Genomic DNA, 20,503 nt, shown 5'->3' with positions numbered 1-20,503 from the left:
TCTCAAAGCACGCGAAGCGAGAGAAGCGAGAGAATTCCGATTTCCAGCCGTTTAAGAGAAATGAGAGCTCAAGCTTTGCAGCAGTAACACGGCCTTCAAGGAAAGACAATATATATTTTTGAACATCAAACGTTGAAGATTTTTGTAGTGCCTTGAAAATTGTGATAACCGTACACGTAAACGCTGTTCCAAAGCTCTCTTTGCTCTTTTGAATTTGCTGAGTTAGGTGAAGCTTAGAGAGATTTGGGCTGTAATGCAAATAATTATAATCAACATAATTTGTAACAAAAAATTTTTCAAATCTTTTACTCTCTAAAATGCATGGTAATGCATCAAGCACTTGAAGTCCAATAGACACGGTTTCTGACGCCATCTTGCTTGGGGGCAAACACAGCAAATATTGCAGTTAATGTTTGAGAAAAGTTACAAGTTTGATGCCCAATAAGTTGAGAGTGATTGACGTTCTTAGTATTTGATGAGTTACAAGGAAAAGGTACTCAGCAGAAGTTTTTGTTGATAAAATTTGGAAAACATAGATTTGCTGTCAGGCAAGGAATAAATTGCACTTTTAATTTTTAAGACAAATGTCTAAATTTTCGTGGGAATTGCGACTCAGTTTTGCAGAAATACATATGGAAATGAAAACTTGTGGCTTTTTTAGCAAGGCTATTTCCCTCAAATGTGATCTGTAAATTCTTTGACCAAGTAACTTAAGTTTTTAATTCATAAATGCTTCAAAACTCAAATTTGTGCAAGTTGTTAGACTTAAGATTCTCCATTTTCCCCATGCATTTACTAGAATTTTTGCCATGTTTGCCCCCCAATTAAGATGGCATCAGAAACCATAAGAAGGTGTATTTGGTCAGTATTTTCCATACGAGTGATTCATCAAATATAGGGTAACTGTGAAGCCAGAGTACAGTTGTATGTTTACAGACACCTGGACAAAATTAAGACCTATTACCAAGTTGAAGGGGGCTAAGAGAGCTTTTGCAGTAATCACACTTGGCAGAGCTTATTTTCCAAAGACCTAACATATTTATCACAAAAGAAAGTTGTACAGAGTAATTTTATGACTGCACCCATTTTCTAAGGTAACTAAATTTTTAAATTAAGTGGATAGTTTTTGATTGATATACTTTTTGTAACAATCTATTTCAACAAAATCACTGCAATGTTATGTAGACTGTAGAACATTCTCTATGTTAATGGGTCTGGAGAGATTTTGAATGCTTGTAATAGAAACTCACCTTTTCATACTACAATTCTGAATTCTTTGTTGTCATGCAGTTTGTTTACACACTTTGTATTGCATTACTAAATAAGCACCAAATATTAACCAACTGTAACCTGTTATGCTTGTTATGCTTGTCACAAAAATAACCCAACTGATTGTGGGCCACATAGGAAACATTCCCACATGACTTTGTACACTTTGGTCACACAAATGTTTGCTGAATGCTCTATCCTTCAACTATGTACCCTGCAAGCAGAGTTGCTCCAATCTTTCCTAGATAAGTCAGTAAAGAGGAACGCGACTTATCTTGGAACGATCAAAGCAACTCCAGGGCAGGAAAAAACAATTAAAATCCAGTTGCCTAGGAGGCCAGTACATTTCAGTTTTCACTTGCCCTCACTAAAATTTGCTTATCCAATTGGCATGCATGAATGCCTCTTGAAACAACTACTTTATTTGTCAGGTACTGTCTATAATCAAGTATGCTTTGATTTTAAATTAATCCATGCTTTTAACTCACTGTTTTGCTCATCTTGCAGTCTTAAGTTTTGAAATTGTTTTTTATTGGAAATGATCAGTAACAAAACTACTGAGGTTAATTTCACTTGCCTACCGGACCACCAAACTTCCATTTTCACTTGCTCAAGCGTAAAATTTACTTGCCCCGGGCAGTAGGACCTGGGTTTTTTCCCGCCCTAAACTCTGGTTACAGGGTACGAACTATGAGGGTGTTATCACCCACTGACAAGAAAAACTTTTTACCGGACTGCAATAAGAACAACCATTTCACAGAACATATACTAGATAATTTGACTTTTCTCAGTTATTTGAAAATAAGTGCCCAGCCTCTGAATACAGCCTGTCCAGTTGTTGTCACTCACAGGTGCTTGTAACATTTTGTGATGGAAGTTAGGCAAGGAAGGGATATATTTCATTCTTCCAATTTTCCCAAAATGACAGTATGTTACAAAATGAACACCAGAGGACTCAAATATTCACACTTCTGCCAGTTTGTAACATTGGCTATGGAACAAACAACACAAACATCATTTCAACAAAGAAAAATTGTACATTTGTGCACATTTATTTCCCCAACGGAATTTGAAGAAAAAGATAAGTTTGACAACAAAGTAACTACAATTTATATAACAGTTCTGGAAATATTTGCTTGAAGAATGATATTATCATCAAATTATAATCAACATTCTTTAGATACAATAATAGTAATTATTAGAAGAATATAAATAACATTTTTATAGCTCCATGTCATCATCTTCAAAATTAAACGTGTTGCATTCGCCAACAATCTCAACATGATGAACGCTGTGAATGAAAGAATCAGAGATATTTAACTTTTCATTTTGATGAAGTACATGTACATAGAGATCACAGTACTAATATCTACTTAGAACTTATCTAGGAGAATAGGCCATAGTCTTGTTCTCATTAGACTGGAACTAGCTCACAATGGAGGCGCATGCCGGGGAATATCATTAAAAAGAGATTAATGTCATTTGCATTTGAAAAGACTCCCCACACATTAGCCTCAGTTGCAAGCTAGTTCCAGTTAAATACCGAGAATATAAAAATGGTCTATTGATTGACTACCAAATTGGAACACGTGGTAGAGGTAAACTACCAACTGCAACTTGTAACTCACAAATCGCAACTTGCAACTCGCAATTTGCAACTCGCAACTCCAACTCCACAACTTGCAAAATGCCCAGTCTCATAATTAATATAATCAATTGTTACAATGTTGTTTTAGCCTCAATGTAAACTCACCCTTTGTCCTGAAACTGTTCTGTTTCTTCTGGGATACTTTCCATAACAAGACTGGTACAGGAACTGCTGCTGCTGCTACTTGGTTCACTTTCATTCTTGTCCTAACAAAACCATGCATATCATAAAATTTTTGAACTTTTCAGTATTGCCTTGCAAGGGCTATTGACCTGTAGCCCTTGAGGGCAAAGGGTCTAATTGGTTTAGCATCACCCAACTCATCAGACAGAAAGGGTGATAATAAAGTTAGCACATGCAAGTTGAAGAAATATTTATTTGGGAATAAAACGAAAGAAAGCATCATGCTCAATTGCGCCAATTTCACTACTCAAGGACTACTGCTAATAGTCCTCTAGTAGCGCAGCCAATTAAAATGCAGGATTTGCATTAGTCCACTAGTTTGGTGATACTAAAGAGAAGTAGTCTAGCCACTCAGAAGTAAATAGTACTTGCTAATCACTTCAAGTTAGCCAATCAGCCTGCGAAAAGCACTGTTCACTTGTGTGGTATACATGAGTGCCATGATACAATATTGTCAAATGTGTGTTACATAAGTACAAGTTGAGTTCCATCATCATGGTCGTCGTCATCATCATCATCATCAAAGTAAATCTAACTCTCTGTGAAAGGTCAGCTTCTTTAGAGTAGAGACCATGGACTTAGAATGATATCCAAACATGTGATGAGACTTCAGTGATCTTCTAACTTCACTTCAGATTATTAGTAAGAAATTCTCTTACCTCATCAACTTGTTTTCTTCCTGTTGAAGGGGTAAATCTATCATTAGGACTTTTCCATGGAACAACAGCTAAACAAGGCTTGCTTCTGTAAAACAACAAGAACAAAAATATCATCAGCAGAATTAGATTGAAAAGTACTGATTGTTGCTTTCATATTGTTGCTTGTTGGTTAATGTGTACATGTATATGTGTTCAATGGTAAACAGAAAAAAAAACACTTGAAAGTCTCCTTCAAACACTTTTTAATAATGCACTAGCAGGTTAAAGATAAAACCCCCACCTTCCTTGAAAGGTCTTGAAAATTAATAACAACTCCCCAACCCCCCAATACAAATTAATACAACTTTTTGTGGCACCTCTGAAGTGTGCTGCAACCTAATTACTGTCTTCCAAACAAGCACAGTAAAGAGAAATATAGTTCAGATAAACTTACAACTGATTGTAAATAGCCTCTGGAATAATCGGCTCAGTTTTGGCCATAGCTTCCTTCACGTGAGATGACAGAACAAACACCGGTACGTTGTCTATCCTGCAGAAAATGACAATGAACCTTCCTGTAAAATGATTAATTTTAGACATTTTAACCTTGTGTCTGAAACACAACCCATTTTCCTGACACAGTTAGTATAATTGCAGTTTACCCAACTTAATTTGATCAATTTTGACCATGATTGGTCTCTTTTATGGTATATAAATGTCAAGCATATTTTATAAAGTAATGCAAATGTATCCGTATTATGTATGTACTGCAAAATTATAAAGATATATACCCTAGTGTATATAATTATCATAACAACAACAGCATCCGCTTTTTTACCCTTGTTCCATCATTAATGCACCTTGCTGATAAAACAGATGGGGAACATGTATGTTTAGTCTGATAAATATATAAAATACAGTACATAAAATAATAATCTAAATTGGTAAAAGGTTAGGTTTGTTCCAGGTCTTAGAATCGAAAAAGTGTTAGTAATAGCTCATCAGTCCTGCTTCTTAGCTGCAGTTGATACGGTATCAGTGACTACAGAAGGAGTGGTATTGCTCTGCCAAGATGTTCAACCATGGAAGGTCCCCCCAGTTTTTTGTCCGGCTGCTCCGACAAAATGCAAGTAAAGTCAACTCCATCATTGAGATACCACTATTTGGGGGACACATCTCTTAGATAGATAATAGTTGGCTAGCTGGTCCCAGCTGAATTTCACTTGTGCCTCTGTAACTGAACTCTCATTCAGGGACTGAGACACTTTTCTAAAGCGAGCATGTGATTTCCTTCCTCTTGCCAGGATATAACATGAACAATAATTATTCTTTCTGCTCACCTTCTTTGCATCTCATCTGCATTTTCAAGTTCATCATCATCATCATCATTAATTTGGCTTTGAGAACTTTTAGATTCCTGATTAAAGCTGTCCATAAAGCGTTGTATAATATTTACTGGGTAATTGTGGTCACTGCTTATTCGCAAATTGTGCATCCTTGCCGCCATTCTTTCCTCTGACAGAAATTGCTTGGTCGAAGGACCATCTTGTCTGAAACAAAACAAAAAATGTAAAATTATTGACTGGACATTATTCACATCTTCATAGCTTTGTTTGCTACTGGCGTGAAGACTTGAATAAGAGTTCTCTGAGACCAACGCATTAAGATGTTTGCTGTGAATGTGAAGCTATTTTAGCAGGCCAGTATTCTATATATATTTAAGGCAACGTACAGTGCTGTTTGACTAAAGGAAGTCTATTGCCAAGCAAATTTTGATTTCAAAAGTTCAGATATTTAGTAAGAACAATGGGCATCGTTTGACCAGAGGAAAAAAAAAAATGAAATAATAAATCAATTCTTTAATTCCTGCTAGAAGAACAAGGGATTATTGAAATTTATGTAATAAAGTAACAATTTATTTGATTAGCTTACCCTTCATCACTTGATAAACTACTTTTTCTCTTTGCTCTGCTTGCGTGAAACCTTTCATAGCTCCTTTAAAAAAATCATATACAAAAACTGGTATCAAATTACCGTATCTAAATTTTTTGCAGGTAGAGTAAACCTGAAGAGAGAGCCAATCTGATTTTGGCCTGCTAGACGACTATAATTTGGACCCAGAAAATCTGTGATGTTCTTTGCATCCTGTCCTGGGAGGAGGGGGAGGGGAGAAGCCAATCCCCCTCTAGGCTGGTCAATGTAGGCTAGTCAATGCATTGGACACTACTTACATATATGAGAGCCACTTGGCCCACTATCATATAACCTTTGCACGTGCAAATTTAGCGCTTCTGCGAGAATTTCTGCCAGTGACCTACATGTACTGAAGAATCTACTCCACTACCAGAATAGGAGACTGACAAGGCTTACTATATGGCCAATTAACAAAAGAAACTGAATGCATAATAAAGAAATGGGATAATGCAGACATTGTAATGATTCTAGTCAACCTGGGATTGGTCAGAGGATTCTGCTACACACAGAGATGGTGACTGATAAATCTTACACTTTGCTAGGCAGGGAGACCAGACACAAGTGTCTTTCCTGCAAGTCGGGACTTTTGCAGCCTTGCAAAAGAAATTGAGGCTCTGAGAGGACAATATCTGTGAAATTTGATTAAAATTTTACAAGATGTGGGAACATTGACCCTCTATTATTATTTTTATTATACATCTGAGGCCCAGGTTGTTCAAAGGGCAGATAACACTATCCACCAGATAATTCACTGTCCGGTGTATAGCGTGGTTTGTTTTGTGCACACTTTTAATAGTCCAATGGATAGCGTTATCCACCCTTTCAACAACTGCGCCCAGAGGTTTCCCAAGAAATGATCCAAAACCTCAAAAGTCATAGCATTAGCTGTTCACTCACCCTTCTCTTGTAAGGCCTTGAGACATCTCTATATTATTATTGCAAGCATTTTCATTATAAACACTAGGAGCTGGAAAATTGGGATCTTCTGAGACTGAAGTCAATGCAGGGTTACCAGAACTGGACCCTGGTGCAGGATTCGCGTATAACGTGTCATACGTTTGACCTTCAGTAGTTGAATTCACACAGTTTGAGGATTGTGGTTCCATAGAATGCATTTGCACATGCGAAGTGCTTCGCGAAGGTCGCAATGTAAAGTATCTTTCGTATGGAGCAGAACTTGCACTAGAACTACTGGGCTGTTGAAAGCTGGTCTGTGGCGTGTCTCCCTGTTGGAGACGGTTTGCCAACTCTACATTTCTGGAAATTCCAACACCCTGGATTCTTTGTTGCGGTGGCGGAAAATGTGGACCTCGTAGAGAGTATCTTAGACCATTACTGCTGGGTAAAGTGGAAGGTCTTAGTGGAGGAATTCCACGTGGTTCCCTTGGCTGATTCGTTGGAGGAAACGAATCTTCATTGTCCCAAGATATCGATCCGTAAGGAATGCTGTTGTTGTTGTCCATGCTGGTCCTGTCATGGAGAGAACGAAGCCATCCCCTTTGTACAGCCGATCAAATAAGTACGACAGGAAGGAAACCAATACTTGGACAGAAAGATACCATCCTTAACCTTATTTTCTCATGTTTTACACAAAAAGATCGAATGATAACTTGGATATCAAATCCTTTATAGTACAATCCAAAGGAAAAAATTTCAAATGGTCGCACGCAAACTAGAGGTCAACTTCTAGGGAGGGACGGGTCAGGAAGTTGTGATTGAATTGTATCGGGATCGCTGAATTTAACATTTGGAATCGCCAAGAAGCTAGTAAATGTGACTATTCGGACGTAAAAATTCTATTAACACAGAAAGTGTTCTGTCCTAAAGTCGCTTAATGGAGGAATTTATGCTTTGCAATTATTTCCCCCAACTCATCCCCCGAAGGAATAAACAAATAATGTTTTCCGGTGATCGCGGGCTCAAAAGGTTCTAAACATTACGAACATGGCGGCCAGCTCTCGTTGTCTTCGCATTTCTCAACTTTGCCGTCCGCTCATTGCTGATGGGATCCGTTGTTTTTTAAGGGAACAATGTGTATTATTCTATCACAGATGCAGCTTGAGTTATTTAGCGCTAGGGAGAAGTGGATCGCCTGCATTTCCGACCACATTTGCAAGGCACAACTTGGGAAATTTTTTGAGATTACGAGAAAACAGACTTTCAACGACTGGACCTGGCCCTGACAATACTCCACAGCTCAGTAAGTGGAAATGCAAATTGCTGCTAGATTCTTAGAACCTTTGCTTCATAAAATGTGTACCTCTCTCCTTTATCACGACCTACCCCCTATCCACCCCCTCTGCCCCAGCACCCCCCCCCCGTCCATCCTGGGAGACAGGGAGGTATGCACTGACAATAGGAAATAGGTTGAGATCACCACTATGCTTTATGGCAGAATTTTTGGTTGTGTAGGGAGGGGCATTACATTGTGGCTGGCTCAGGGGTAGGGATGCTGAGGATATTCTTTCCTATTATTATTTTTTCCATCATTACTGCATGCATGACTCATGTCAGGTGATGACATGGATTTAGTGTGAGTCCTAAGGAGGAAAAATGAACAAGTAACGGGCTGATACTGGTAGAACAGACTTCTCAACCTCAAAGCAGAAAAAACCTGGAGAGCGAGGTCAAAAACCCCAGAGATTTTAGTTAAAGAACTGGAGATTGATCAACTGGTCAACTGGTCAACTTGCAATTGCTTAAATTGGGATAACAATATTGTGATGATTTCTTCTTCATTCCTTTCATATTTCCGCAGCAGTTTATCATTTATTCTATATTTCATTTCCTTTTCATGGGTTAAGATGCACTCAATATTTTGGCTTGCTCTCAATGTAGAGGTCTTCATAAATTGTAGCTCAGATGGTAGAACTTTGCAGTGTTAACCACAGTGCTGCTACCATAGGCTCAAAATCCTGTTGAAGCTTTGAATTGTTTTTTCAGGCTTAACTTTTGATTGCTTAAATTGCGATAACAAATGCAAAGATCACATCTTTATTTCACGGTATCATTGTTGTCAATGCCAGATATCAAAGATTGTTTCTCTTGTTTTTTGCAGCATTTGAAACCCTTTCAAACTTAATAAAAGACAAATTACAAGATTCCCTTGATCAAAGTAATTTGGAACAACATATGAAACTTCTAGAAGCTTTGATCAAGCACTGGAAAGGAGAAGTATTATCAGTGTCAGTCACAAGAACTGCAGAAGGATGTAAGATATTTTTATTATTTAACAAGTCATGCACAGTTCGAAACTACCTGACTGTATCTATCCATAAGTAAACATTCCCCAATAAGTTAATTTGATTGAAAAAGAGAGATGCATCTAAGAAAACCACTGACAGAAGCAAAGAAATTTGGATCAGGTTCTGTTCGCTTCCTTTGTTTTGATCTTGTCTAAACATCTTTTTCATTTGTGCATGCTGTTGCTTTGACTGTCTTTGAAAATTATTTAAAATACAAAGATTACAATTTGATAGGATTAGTCCATTTAACTTCCTGTGATGCAAAACCTTTGAAGATGTATGACTGTGTAACCTACTGCCAAGCTATCAGAAACACGGAGATTGCCTTGCTTTGTCTTTTTCCAGACTGAGATTGTCATGAATGTTTAAGGATCATAAACTCATCTTTATTAGAAGAAGTGGGGTCATAACAACTTTCAAATGATTTTGCTGTTAATTTCAGTATCCCCAAAGGATGTCTACTGGCTTGCTACACTTATTTTTGACACCCAGGAATCAAGTAAGATATAGAAAACAAGATTTGCATATGTACAGTGGAATTCCAGATTTTTTAAATCTTCCATTTTGGCACCTCCCATTCACTCAAACTGAGGGCCATTTGATTTTCTCAGATTTGTTTCACTGCAACTGTACTGCTGATATCTAATATTCCAGAATTTTTTAACCAAATTTTGTTTCCCTTGGAGATTAGAGAAAACAAGACACCACTGTACCTTTAAAATGTGATCATTCACTCTTACTTGTCACCGTACAATTATTGGTACATTACTTACATCTGTCTGTCTGTCTGTCTGACTTTCTAACACTGTTTCTCAGTCTACCTGTTTATCTGTCTTCCAGTCAGTTACTCTATCAGTCAGTTTGTAATTTTTAATTTTGATGGGTGAATGTGAAAGTCGTTTATTAATCAAATGTTTGAGACTGGTAGTCAATAGCCAATGGTGTATTTAACCAGATACAGAGGAACTCTGCCTTACAGCCATCCCGTTCATATGGCCACCTCCTTATTACAGCCACCTTATTCTGGACGCCAAAAAAATTTCAGTCGGTGATTTACTCATTTGAAGAACCCCTTTAACCTAGCAGTGTTCCACAGTAATAGGAACGTCATCTACACAGGTACAAGAACAAGTACAAATGGGACTTTCGAATTTCAACACAGGTGCATTACTAGTCTAGAGTCCTTACGCTTCCCTTTTGCTGACCAGTTGAATAAGAGACTACATGTAAAAGTACAAGATTGGTGTGAAATATGGCAATCTAAAGCACAAGCACCACATGTAGGTTGAAACATCACACTTGATGGGTTCCTATTGTTAACATCAGGTCCAGATTCCATGGAAGCTTTGTTTAGATTTTATGTTCATGTGATACTGATTGCTCTGTTTTTCTTTATTTGCAGTAGGAAAAGATGCAGTTGAATTAGCTGCTCCACTTTTCAGATTTTCAGCAATGGCTGGTAATCCAGATGGAATGTACAGTTATGGGAAACTACTAGAAACAGGTTTTAACCCTTTGATGAATCTGTTTAACCCTCAAGCAACCTAAGTACTCCTTTGTATCATATTCCTAAATTTCTTTACATTTTATCTCCACAGGAGAAGGCGGAGTAGAGAAAGACCTTGTTGAAGCTGGAAAGCTGTTTACAGAGCTTGCTGAACAGGGCCATCCGTTTGCTCAGGTAAAAGGTTATTAACCTCTAAAGTTTGTTATTAAACTGATCATTGCCAAGAGTTGGGAACTGATACCTCAAAGGTTAGCTGGTTGCCTGATGCAATACACACCATGGAAGCATCAATGGCAATCCTGGAAGTAGGAACGCCCGTGCAAGTAGCCGCTAAGTCGCACCATCATGCTAAATATGGATTCATTGGGGAAAATACTTACTTGGTTCAAGAAATACTTACCAGAATACCAACCAAACCAGAGAGGGCAGGAGGGGTGAGAGAGGGACGAGGGAGCAAAAAATCTGTGACAATTTGGAAATAGTTTGTATATGGCTGATCTGCAAAGATCAGCTAACTAAACTTTGCATGCAGAATAATTCTCAACAGTATCCCTGTGAATTGAATGCTTTTACACCTTTTCACGCAAGAAAACAACAATCAAATCTTTCATGGTTCTGAATAGTTTTTTTGCCAATGGACCCCTGACTTGTGACGTATTCCAGACAGGAATTTCAGCTACTGCATCAGCTCAAGATTAGCTTGGCCTAAATATAATTTAATCAGAGTCAAAGGTTGGTTTTTGTGATATCCAGAATAATCAAGTCCATGGTAGGGGTTATCAGCCAAAGCCAAAGGCTGATAACTCTTACCGAGACCTTGATTATTCTGGATATCACAAAAACTGAATCTAAAAAAAAAATGGAAGTCGTGTTTTTGCTTTTTCACTGTTGGCAAGCAACACAAAGCGCATGAACTTGACATGATTACCCTTAGAAATCATGCACCACGGTCATACATGACACGATTACCCATGACCTTGAGTGTCCTTGACATGATTCTTGTGTAATCTGCAGCTAGATGACGTCACAGGCGTTGATTTTGAAAATTCACTGAATGCTTTCAGCCAATCAGAAAAGAGAGAGTGAGTTCAATGTATAATAAACAATAATTATTGGATGAGGCTTGTGATATCCAGAATAATCAAGGTCAAGGTAAGTATTATCACTTTATAGTTTACAGTTAGTGTTAGCTGATAACACCAACCAAGACATTGATTATTCTGGATATCGCAAAAAATGAATCTAATAATTGTTTTATTATACTTTGTTTTAAAGAAAATAATGACAAACGCATTGTTGCACCGAACACAGTTTAATTTGGACAAGCCATGTTCTTACTTCGCTGTCCATGAACTTGATGTTGGTCTTGGAATTGCGTGCGCAACCTATGGATTATTCACTAATCTGCTAGCAGATCAGTGAATAATCTGTAGGTTGCACTGTTTCCCAGAGTTAACTGTAGGCCTTTAGCCAATGAGAAGACAGATGATGACTACAATGTATAATAATAATAATTATTATTGTCAGTCATTAACAGTGGTCCTCAACTGAATGATCACACTAGATGCTCCACTGGTACTCTTGGGTTGAAATTAACTTGTACATATTTAATACACTGTGCCTAACCAGTGCTCAAGCATGTACATTTTATTTCAGTTTTCTCTTGCACAATTTTATCACAATGGCACTGGAATGAAACAGGACTTGCAGATGGCACTCAGGCTGTATGAGGTAAATAAATAAGTCAGTATCTCGTCCTTGTGGTCTTCTACTCCTCACCCTTCACCCCAGCAATTTGACTACATTGTTAGTGGAGTGAACATATGTATGAGCCACCAACAAGCAAAAAGAAAAACATAATGGGTAAACAAAACTTGAGCAAATTAACAACCAGCCTGGTCCTTGATTACCGGGCTAAATATCACAAAGCTTGTGGCCTGAGATATATTGTTATTTTCTTCAGGCCAGTGCAAAGAATGGCGTCAGAGAGGCTAACACTATGATTGGTAGGTGAGGTAATTGTACTAGCTATATGGCAAAGAAATTGGGCAGTGTGTACTGTATGGCATAATGCATCATGTGCTGAACTGTCTGGACTGAGTAATCTGGGTTTAAGCATTCACCACAGTCACTGTAGATGGATACTTGGGTGAGGAATACGGTGCTCAGTTTTAATTACAATGAGCTAATTGTTTCTCTTTCTGAAGGAAACTTATACGCTAGTGGAGAGATTGGAAAGGTGGATCTTGCAAAGGCAGCTAAATACTTCACAAAAGCTGCTGAAAAAGGTTAGTTTTTAAATAGTATTACCAATGGGGATGGGATTAACAAATGGAGAGGAAGTAAAGAAAGTAATACACTTAAACACACACAATTATAACACATCAAGCTTTTTCATACTGTAAGAAATAATATATATTCTTCATCAAACATAACTGTAAAACAAAGTTAGTGACTGCCTCCAAAAAGGAATGTTTTCAGTTTCTTCCTTTTCTAGAACATTGTCTAGATATCCCACCAGAATTTTTCCCCTTAGTCCTGTTTCCTCAGTTTAGACACTAAAGCATTTCTAACTTTATATTAGACTGACGTAACAGCAAAATGTCACTCAAAGATCTAACCTGTGTACTTTTTAAAAATCTTCTTCAAACCAGTTAGGCTTCATAGCATAATTATGTAATTTCTGCTTTTAAGTCATTGAAATTGGGCTACCTTTTTCCTTCATCCTGGGATTAGAATGTTTACATTCTCCAAACCTGACGGTTGCCTGTAAATTATGCAGGAACAGGTAAGGAGAGAGATTCTTCCCATGGTAGTGATATCCCTTAGCAACATGAATCCATGGCATGGTATGACTTGTTCTGATCTGAAGAACTTGCTGTCAGCATCGACAAATGCCATCTTAGCATTAGAAGCTATTGTAGTAATGCCTGCAAAGTGGGCTGCAAAGAGATTGTTATCTAGCATCGTAAGCTGACAATGCGATTGATCTTCTCTACCAAGGTGATGTGTCAGCTCTCATGACTCTTGGTGCATTTTACAAGAAAGGCACAGGAGTTGAGAAAGACTTTGAAAAATCATTCAATTGTTATAAGGCAGCAGCTGACCAAGGTACTCAATGCTGACTTGTAATTTTACATATGATTGGCAGGAGAAACAGTAAAGTTGTTTGCATTGTTTGTTATATCCTAGCAAAGGTTCTGTCTGTCTGTCTGTCTGTCTGTGTCTCGGTCTGTCAGTCTGTCAGTCACTCAGTTGGTCAGTCAGTCCATCAGTCAGTGGGTCAGGTAATCAGTAGGTCAGTATGTCAGTCACTCTGTAGGTCAGTCAGTCAGTCAGTCAGTCAGTCAGTCAGTCAGTCAGTAGGTCAGTCTGTCAACCAGTCAGCCAGTCAGTCCATCTGTCTGTCTGTCTGTCTGTCTGTTTGTCTGTCGGTCAATCAGTCAGTCCATCCATCACTCAGTCAGTCAGTCAGTAAGTCGTCCGTCAGTCGGTCCATCCGTCCATCCCACTATAAATCATTCAATGACTTTATTTATGTCCAGAAAATCTGTGTTGGTGGAGCGTCCGTATGCTTAGTCTGTGTGGTAGGTGTTCAAAGGGGAGGGAGAGGAGAAAACTAGTTCTAGTTTCCCCTTTGAACGCCTGTAACGTAGGCTGCCGTATTTTTGTTTTGTATTTTTGAGTATTTGGTTGATCTTTTCTCATTAGGTTACCTAACAGCTCAGTATAATGTTGGAGTAAACTACTTTGCTGGCATGGGTGTCACGCATGACTTCAAAAAAGCAGCTTATTATTTTGATATCGCTGCTCGCAGAGGACACCTACTGGCCAAGGTTTGATATTTATCAACTATTGCCCTAGTGTGTTTCACAGTAAGCCGTCTTTAAGGTTCTCAAGCAATGCTTCACGCAGCCTACGAGCAGGCTTTTGTGTTTGGGGCTGGGGCGCGAGCGGCGAAGCCGTGAGGTACAGTTTCTAAGCTCCTACGTTGTTCCCACGTTGCTGTTGAACTCGCTCACATGCTAAAGCAAAAAAAAAAAAGCAGCGCTTGAGTGCGAAACCCAGACACTAGACCTTCCCTCACAATCCCAGACAAAGGTAGTTAGGACACTTCTAGATCTACATAAGGGGAGGTCCTGCAAAGGGATATACCCATCACTGCAAGACTGGATCACCCACATATCCCCCATCCCCCACCCCATTCAAGGTTTGAAAATCTTGCGGGTTTTTTTGTTTTTTGTTTTTTGTGTTTTTGTTTTTTTTTTTGTTTTTTGATTTCACCCTAAAGGGGAAAAATAACCGATTTTCAACATTGTAACTGGGGGGAGGGGGACAACTTGCTTAGTGTCCCGACATGCCAGAGGAATGTAAAGAATGTCACATTACATCCTGTAGCACAGGCTGGACAAAATTAAAAGGGAGCTGTACTGTCCTGAGGATACAGCTAACGAACATAGCAAAAGAGAAACCAACAAAATGGGTTGAAATCCTCCAGTTGCAGCACCAGTAAAAATTCAATATCTAGTCCGATTTCCTTTATTTCTTATTTATACATGTATATCATGTAAATGTGCGTTCATTGATCTGATTGCATTAACGTTAAAGGTTTCCTTCGCTCTGAGTACATCGTGTTTACTGTCTTTACTGCTCTTCGTTGGAATTGCTAAAAGGACTCTTTTGTTATGTTCTGCGACAGAGTCTGTTCTTCCAGTTTGTTGGAGACGAGATAGAGAGTCGGGAAGCGAAGCGAGCTGTTGCGGGATTTTCGCCAGCTCGCATCGCTCGACGACTTTTCCTTCTCTCGTGCCGAAGCGCACGAGAGCCGGCTTGCAGGCTGAGGCAATATAGGTGTAAGGCTGGCCTTTCGCCTTCGTGGTGGTAATTTCAACAGACCGATTGAGGCGACAAGCGTAGCGTCGTTTTGCGAAGGGTCACGGTCGTGACCCAAATGAATTCTTCTGTCTGCTGTCTGAAACACAGGAGTATAAGTTTCTGTCTATATGAATTTGAAACGTACGCTCCAGGCATTTTCATTGTACGGTTCACAAATAACCATACCTTTGCCGTAACTGCTGGCCACCATGTGTTTTAACACTCTGCCGCCAGTTCCTTGTTCTTGTCCCTTGGATGTGCAACCCAACCTGCAAGTCTCCCTGATATCTTCCTCCATCTTTATCACGCGAGCTTGCTCACAGGGATTTGTTTTGCGGGCAAATCCAGTTCCGTCCAAAAGGAAAGGTAAATGCTCAGTCCAGAAGTTCTCAGGTAAATGTTTCTTGCACGATTTGGCCTCATCATGGTCGATTCCTAATCGTTTCACGATACTCGCAGCGGAAAAGTTCCCTTCTTCGGTTCTTAGCGTTGAAACCCTCCTGAGAATTAAACTATTCTGTGTGTCTGTCAGCTTGCTTGAACGTCTTTTAACTGTAACATCAAAATCGTGTCTTCCCTTAAAGGCCATTGTGTTTGAGGCAAATTTCGTTTTGCTACAGTCACCGGTTACGATGTATTTATAATCCGCTAATATCACAAGCCTTATTCTAGAGTTCTGTCCAATTTCAAGAAACAAAGTGTACGTTATTGACACGTAATCGAATTCTAAAATACTGTGACGTTATCGCTCGTGCTTATCGCTGGCGTCCATCTTTTCAGAAAAATTCCTCCTGTGACCAGAATCTTGGCGAGAGTCTTTGCATATCTACCTTCTTTCATTTCTCAGATTCTGGACTTTATCTATTGAACGGTTTTGATTTATATTTTGATCTATTTTGAATTGCGTGACACTGAAAACCAGCAATATCTCATTTAAACAATCCCAGAGAAAACGGTAATACTCTCCCTCCCCACCCCCACCTCCCAATTTCTTTCCTAATCAATGTTGGGAATGTCGCGGGTTTTTTTTGTTTGTTTGTTTGTTTTTCAACTAAAAGGGGGGGAAAATAACCGATTTTCAACATTGTAAGTAAGGGGAGGGGGTCAACTTCCTTGGTGTCCCATTTTTGTCTGGGATTGCAATCAGGCGATGAACGAATTGAGGCGCTTGTAACTGGGGGGGGAAGGGCGGAATGGGTTTTGTTGTCTCGTATAACGATTAGGAAGTAGACTAAGAAAATTTGTCCCATTCAGTTGAACCGGTCAACATCCAATTTCTCCTTACAATCTCTATACATTATACATTACTATGGAGAAAGGTGAGGAGAATAAAGAAAATATGTAAACAATAGCCTCCATTTGGAGCGAGAGTATGCTCGGATATTTGTCCGCGGACATTATTAGCTAGTGAACAGGCTCCGGCTGAATGGGTGGAGAGTGAAGTGGCCGTGGAGGAGTTGTCCATCCTCGAGTAGAGAACCTGTTCACAGCCTAGAAGCTCACAGTTTTCCTCGAGTTTCGCTCTCGGAAAAATGTTTGCTTCTCGGAACAGATAATATCCAAGGACAAATATCCGAGCACATTTTTGAACTCAAATGGGGACTATTGCTTCTATTATCCTTCAAATATTTTTCAAATTGGAGAATATCACCCGGATATTCCTCAGTTTTTGCTGCGGCATATTCAGTCACGTGACACGTTTAGACGCAGCATTTCGTTGTCTTTATAAAGGAACTTTCAGAATTTACACCTGTGGTGTCAGAGGTTTGTGTATATTGAGGATTTTACGGTAGCGAGAAAAACTTAGAAGAACATCGCAAAGCCGGTAAATGACTAAAAGCGCTAAAAAATCTGTATTGAGAACTTGATTTTCCACTGATTTCTCTTTCTTTAGATGAACCTGGGGAACATGTATTACTATGGATATGGCGTGGACAAAAACTGGGAGAAGTCGCGAGAACTTTACAGAGAGGCGGCAAAAGAGAGCAAACATGGCGAACTTTTGCTTCAAGAACTTGAGGATGAGATGAAGGATCTGAACAAAACTGACGACCCGTATTAATTTGGCAAACAAATTGGGAGCTTATGCACAATGCAAAGAATTTCTAATGTGAGAGTTATTCTGAGTCTTACGTCGCACGATACAATTGGCTGTCCACATGCGACAGCGGGTTAGAAGTTTGGGGATACGTAATCGAAGACCTGTTGCTGAGAGATGTTCGAGACATGTTGCTACGTTGCTCGGAGCAGAAACTTTAAGTTGATCAGGAAAAATGATTGTAATAACTGGGTTTTCGTCGCCGGAAGACGTTATGGAAGGAAGGTTGTCAGAGACAGCTTCAGTCTCAACTGCTATTAAGCGGTCAACTTTATTCAGCGGGCATTTTTTATAAGAGCAAGTGGCCACCCTTTACATGGATTTACTCGCGTATTTTATTGATTGGTTTTGGTTCGCCCTCAACGAACATTTTACACTGATGAACACGGAATTAAGCCTACGGACTGTACTTGGATTAACTGAAACTCCCTGAAACGTCCAGACTTTTTTCGTAAAGGGATCTTCTTATTACTTCTTGATTGCATGTTATGCCACAGTACAGCATGAACAACGAACAGTATTAAGCACGTGATAGGTTACACTCGTTCAAGGACACTATCAAGTTTGCACTCGTCCCAGGACTCTATCCACGTCTCTAAAACCAACGCCTCTAAAGTTTCCTTCGTACAGACTAACTGTTTTTCTTCTTTATTGCCGAGATTGTTATTTAGAAGCTTAAGCTAAGTAAACCACGACGGCAGCGGCAACGAGAATGGCGGTCACCAACGCTGTCATTACATATAAACAAGTTTTCAGACCATTAGGCATTGTGAAAAGCTCTCGATGATTGCGAAATTCGAAGGTGAAACGTAAATTCAGTTTTTACTAGACGTCTTTTTCACTGAACGCCTTCCTCGGCGTCGTCGTTGTCGTTGCTTAAGCTTAAGCTTAAAGGAGCAACTTCGCGGTTTGGGCATCTTGAAAAGTTTAGCCTAAATTTTTCAAGTTCGTCGTTTGTCATCCGTGTTAATCTTCTCCTTCGTTAACCCACCTTGTTCCTTTATGGTATATTATTATCCCTTTGGTGTTTTTCTATCTTAGTAAACTACTATTGTCAGGTTTCCTTCAGTTTAAAGATAATTTTGTACGTGGCCAAAATTACCTCAAAATGCCGTGACTGAGCTACTTTGACCGACTAGTTTGCAAGAATTAAAATACAAAAAATAACTGTCAACGCGTTAAGGTAATTCCTCTGAAATAAAAGTGACAATAGATTTTTGTTCAAACTTTTTCCACTTAATATTTATCATATGATAACTTCAATTTTGAAATAAAAAAGGGTGTGCCCATGCTCGTTAAGGAGCAGTGAGGCATTGAAAATGCCCCATTTTGGCATTATTTGATGCTTATTATAACAAATCATTCCCAGTAATTGTAATATCTTTGTGAGCACAGATTCATAAGAACACGCATTAAACTACGGTCAATACATTGTGTCGGACACAAATAACCGTTTTAAATTTGATTCAGAAAACTAAATCCTTGATTAAAAATTTGAACCAAATTTCTTGACGTGGTTACTGACTGCAAAATAGAAAAAACCACCGTGTATCTGCTATTTTTCTTATTTATTCAATTTTCAGCAATAGAAATTAAATCAGTCTTTTCTCACGCAAAGCTTATGATTAGTTGTTTACAATGACTGGAAAAAAAATGGGGTGCCCGTGCTCGTTGGTGAGCTAGAGCCATTTCTCAACTCACAGAGCTCAATATCAAGGCAAATCCGCCATGTTTTCATATGCGCGTGCACGAGCACGCGCTAATGATGCCATAAATTATGCGCAATAAGGATGCGCGATGGAAATGTGAGGAATGACCTTAAATCATAATTCTCATCACGCTGGAGGTTTCTTTTTTCTCTTCGGGGGAAGGGTGGTCTGTCAACCTCTATGTTCAGTTCTTGAAAATAATAAACTCAATCAGGAAAGCATGTAATCGTGGTTACCAGAAGGGTGAGGCATCCTAGCATGTACACCTTGGAGAAGACTTAGCAAGGTCAAGGTAGAGCTGTCACGCAAAAGGTTACCATAGCAACAGTATAACCGTTAAAGCCCCTTTAATACGCGACATCAGTGACGTTTACCAACGTAATTTTAATTTGCTGCATCTGTTGATTTTCTTTTTGATTGATATACCGTTTTACCAGTGTTGAAGAGAGAAAATCGTTAGATCCATAGTCTATTAACAAAATAATGCCATGGAGTGAATTTGTTGTCGGAGGCATTTCCTAGACGTCACGAAGACAACCTCTGCCTAGATCCATAAAGGTAGCTTAAAATAATCTTAGCTCTGTGCATTTCAGTTTTATTGATAACTGCTAGACTACTAGATGTAATTTTCTTTCTTATTTAAGAAGGTCATTCATGAATTCTCTCCTACACAAATTCGTGTTGGCATCGTGCTCAGTCTCGCATCAGTTGTGCGTGGTTCATCGCTAACTTTGTTAAAAGCTGTCAGTCGCATTAGATATTCCGGAGGTAGTACAAGAGTTAGACGACCACTGAGATTTGCCAAATATCAGCTGTTGAGAAGAAGAAAAAATCGGGGTAAGTTAAGTGTGCATGAAGTGTTTTCCGCTCTTGTACTCGGTTGTAATAGTGTAGCCAGGTTCAGGGGCGGAACAAGTGGGAGACTGCAGGGGGTGCGACCTCCCCCCCTCCGGGGGGGTATTCTGCCAAAAGAAATATGTACTTTATTGGTGTTGAAGTAAAACAGTGGTGCACCCCCTCCTAAGAAAAATCCTGGATCCGCCCCTGCACGTTTGTTGTGGCATAGCCAGTTTCCATTTTCTTCTTCCAAATAGGCGCTATTAAAATAGATAATAAGGCGTTTTATATTTTGTTGATTTGTTTTGTTGCGTTTTTTATGTTCATCATCATCTTTATTTAAAAACACGGTGAATACATCAGGCATTAACAATTTAATATAAAAGCTACAACTTATTACGAAAGGTTATGTATACAGATTAATCTTCTATAATTTAAAAATATTGCTAACTATTAAAGAAAAGTATGAATGCCGTGTCGGAATTAATTAACAATCGTCGGAATTAGTCAGAGATGTTGC

General features: G+C 39.0%; 2 protein-coding genes across 2 annotated transcripts; one reads left to right on the top strand and one right to left on the bottom strand.

Annotated features, from left to right (window-relative positions):
* Nucleotides 1-278: 278 nt before the first annotated feature.
* LOC110052652 (uncharacterized) lies at nt 279-7,522 on the bottom strand. Its single transcript, XM_020758795.2, has 7 exons — nt 6,610-7,522; nt 5,671-5,733; nt 5,079-5,288; nt 4,193-4,288; nt 3,760-3,844; nt 3,023-3,123; nt 279-2,560 (listed from the first exon to the last, which is right to left on the bottom strand). The coding sequence occupies exons 1-7, from the start codon at nt 7,173-7,175 to the stop codon at nt 2,491-2,493; spliced, it is 1,191 nt and encodes a 396-aa protein (XP_020614454.2). The 5' UTR covers nt 7,176-7,522; the 3' UTR covers nt 279-2,490.
* Nucleotides 7,523-7,617: 95 nt separating this feature from the next.
* On the top strand, nt 7,618-18,663 carry LOC110052671 (uncharacterized). The gene is made up of 11 exons (XM_020758820.2): nt 7,618-7,912; nt 8,771-8,923; nt 9,400-9,456; nt 10,360-10,461; nt 10,556-10,638; nt 12,121-12,195; nt 12,428-12,470; nt 12,672-12,752; nt 13,468-13,575; nt 14,176-14,300; nt 17,234-18,663. Exons 1-11 carry the CDS (start codon nt 7,657-7,659, stop codon nt 17,399-17,401), a joined length of 1,251 nt encoding a protein of 416 aa, XP_020614479.2. The 5' UTR covers nt 7,618-7,656; the 3' UTR covers nt 17,402-18,663.
* The last annotated feature ends 1,840 nt before the right edge of the window (nt 18,664-20,503 follow it).

Source organism: Orbicella faveolata, unplaced genomic scaffold, assembly GCF_042242905.1.
Source record: "Orbicella faveolata isolate gen_17 unplaced genomic scaffold, um_ofav_v1 contig_47, whole genome shotgun sequence".
NCBI classification, from domain to species: Eukaryota; Metazoa; Cnidaria; class Anthozoa; order Scleractinia; family Merulinidae; genus Orbicella; species Orbicella faveolata.
Note: the sequence above shows the minus strand (reverse complement) of the source record. Positions and strands in the feature narration are given on the sequence as shown.